Source organism: Cynara cardunculus (assembly GCF_001531365.2).
Source record: "Cynara cardunculus var. scolymus isolate 2C chromosome LG 1, CcrdV1, whole genome shotgun sequence".
Taxonomy (NCBI): domain Eukaryota; kingdom Viridiplantae; phylum Streptophyta; class Magnoliopsida; order Asterales; family Asteraceae; genus Cynara; species Cynara cardunculus.
In genome coordinates, this window is record NC_037528.1 from 22,890,624 (window position 1) to 22,891,590 (window position 967).

Below are 967 nucleotides of genomic sequence, written 5' to 3' on the forward strand. Positions count from 1 at the left end.
TGTCTGAATCATAGCAAATAAAAACTTGGAGCAGGTAATTAACGGACTAAAAATTAATTAATAAATAAATAAATAAACGTTGGCTTAATTAATCAATAATTAGTAATATGCTTAAAAACGAGACCATAATGTATCCCAGCTGTGAACAAACCATTGGCAACTTTTTTATTTACATAAATCGCATACGACCTGACAGCTTCCTTCTAACCACTACACCCTTTGTCTTTTTACTATAAATATCCTCAACTTTACAACCCAGACTCATCACCTTCCACCACCACTCCGCCCTCCTCTTCCTCCCTTACCGGTCAACCATGAGAGTTCCGGCCGGTGGCGGCGGCCCTTTCAGGGCTCGTCTATGGCCTATAGTCATTGCATTGACAGTACTTGGTGTTTCTAATCTTATAGCTGCTTCGGCTGATGATCATCCTTACATATATTCTTCACCACCTCCCCCGTATGAGTACAAGTCTCCACCACCACCTTCACCCTCTCCTCCACCACCGTATGTGTACAAGTCACCACCACCACCATCACCATCTCCCCCACCGCCATATGTGTACAAGTCACCACCTCCACCTTCTCCTTCACCTCCACCACCTTATGTGTACAAGTCTCCACCACCTCCTTCACCTTCTCCACCACCACCTTATGTGTATAAGTCTCCACCACCACCATCACCATCTCCTCCACCACCTTATGAGTACAAGTCTCCACCACCACCATCGCCGTCTCCTCCACCACCTTATGAGTACAAGTCTCCACCACCACCATCGCCGTCTCCTCCACCACCTTATGAGTACAAGTCTCCACCACCACCATCACCGTCTCCTCCACTACCTTATGTGTACAAGTCTCCACCACCACCATCCCCCGTACCTCATCCTCCTTATGTCTACAAGTCTCCACCACCACCATCACCGTCTCCTCCACCACCTTATGTGTATAAGTCTCCACCACCACCATC

General features: G+C 47.4%; 1 protein-coding gene across 1 annotated transcript in view; it reads left to right on the forward strand.

Annotated features, from left to right (window-relative positions):
• Nucleotides 1–218: 218 nt before the first annotated feature.
• The window catches only part of LOC112524302 (extensin-2-like), a gene marked incomplete at its 3' end in the record, with an annotated part of 3,965 nt that continues 3,216 nt past the window's right edge, over nt 219–967 (forward strand). The window contains exon 1 of the mRNA XM_025134109.1: nt 219–958. Coding sequence (XP_024989877.1) covers nt 315–958 — 644 coding nt within the window. The remainder of the gene's footprint in view (nt 959–967) is intronic.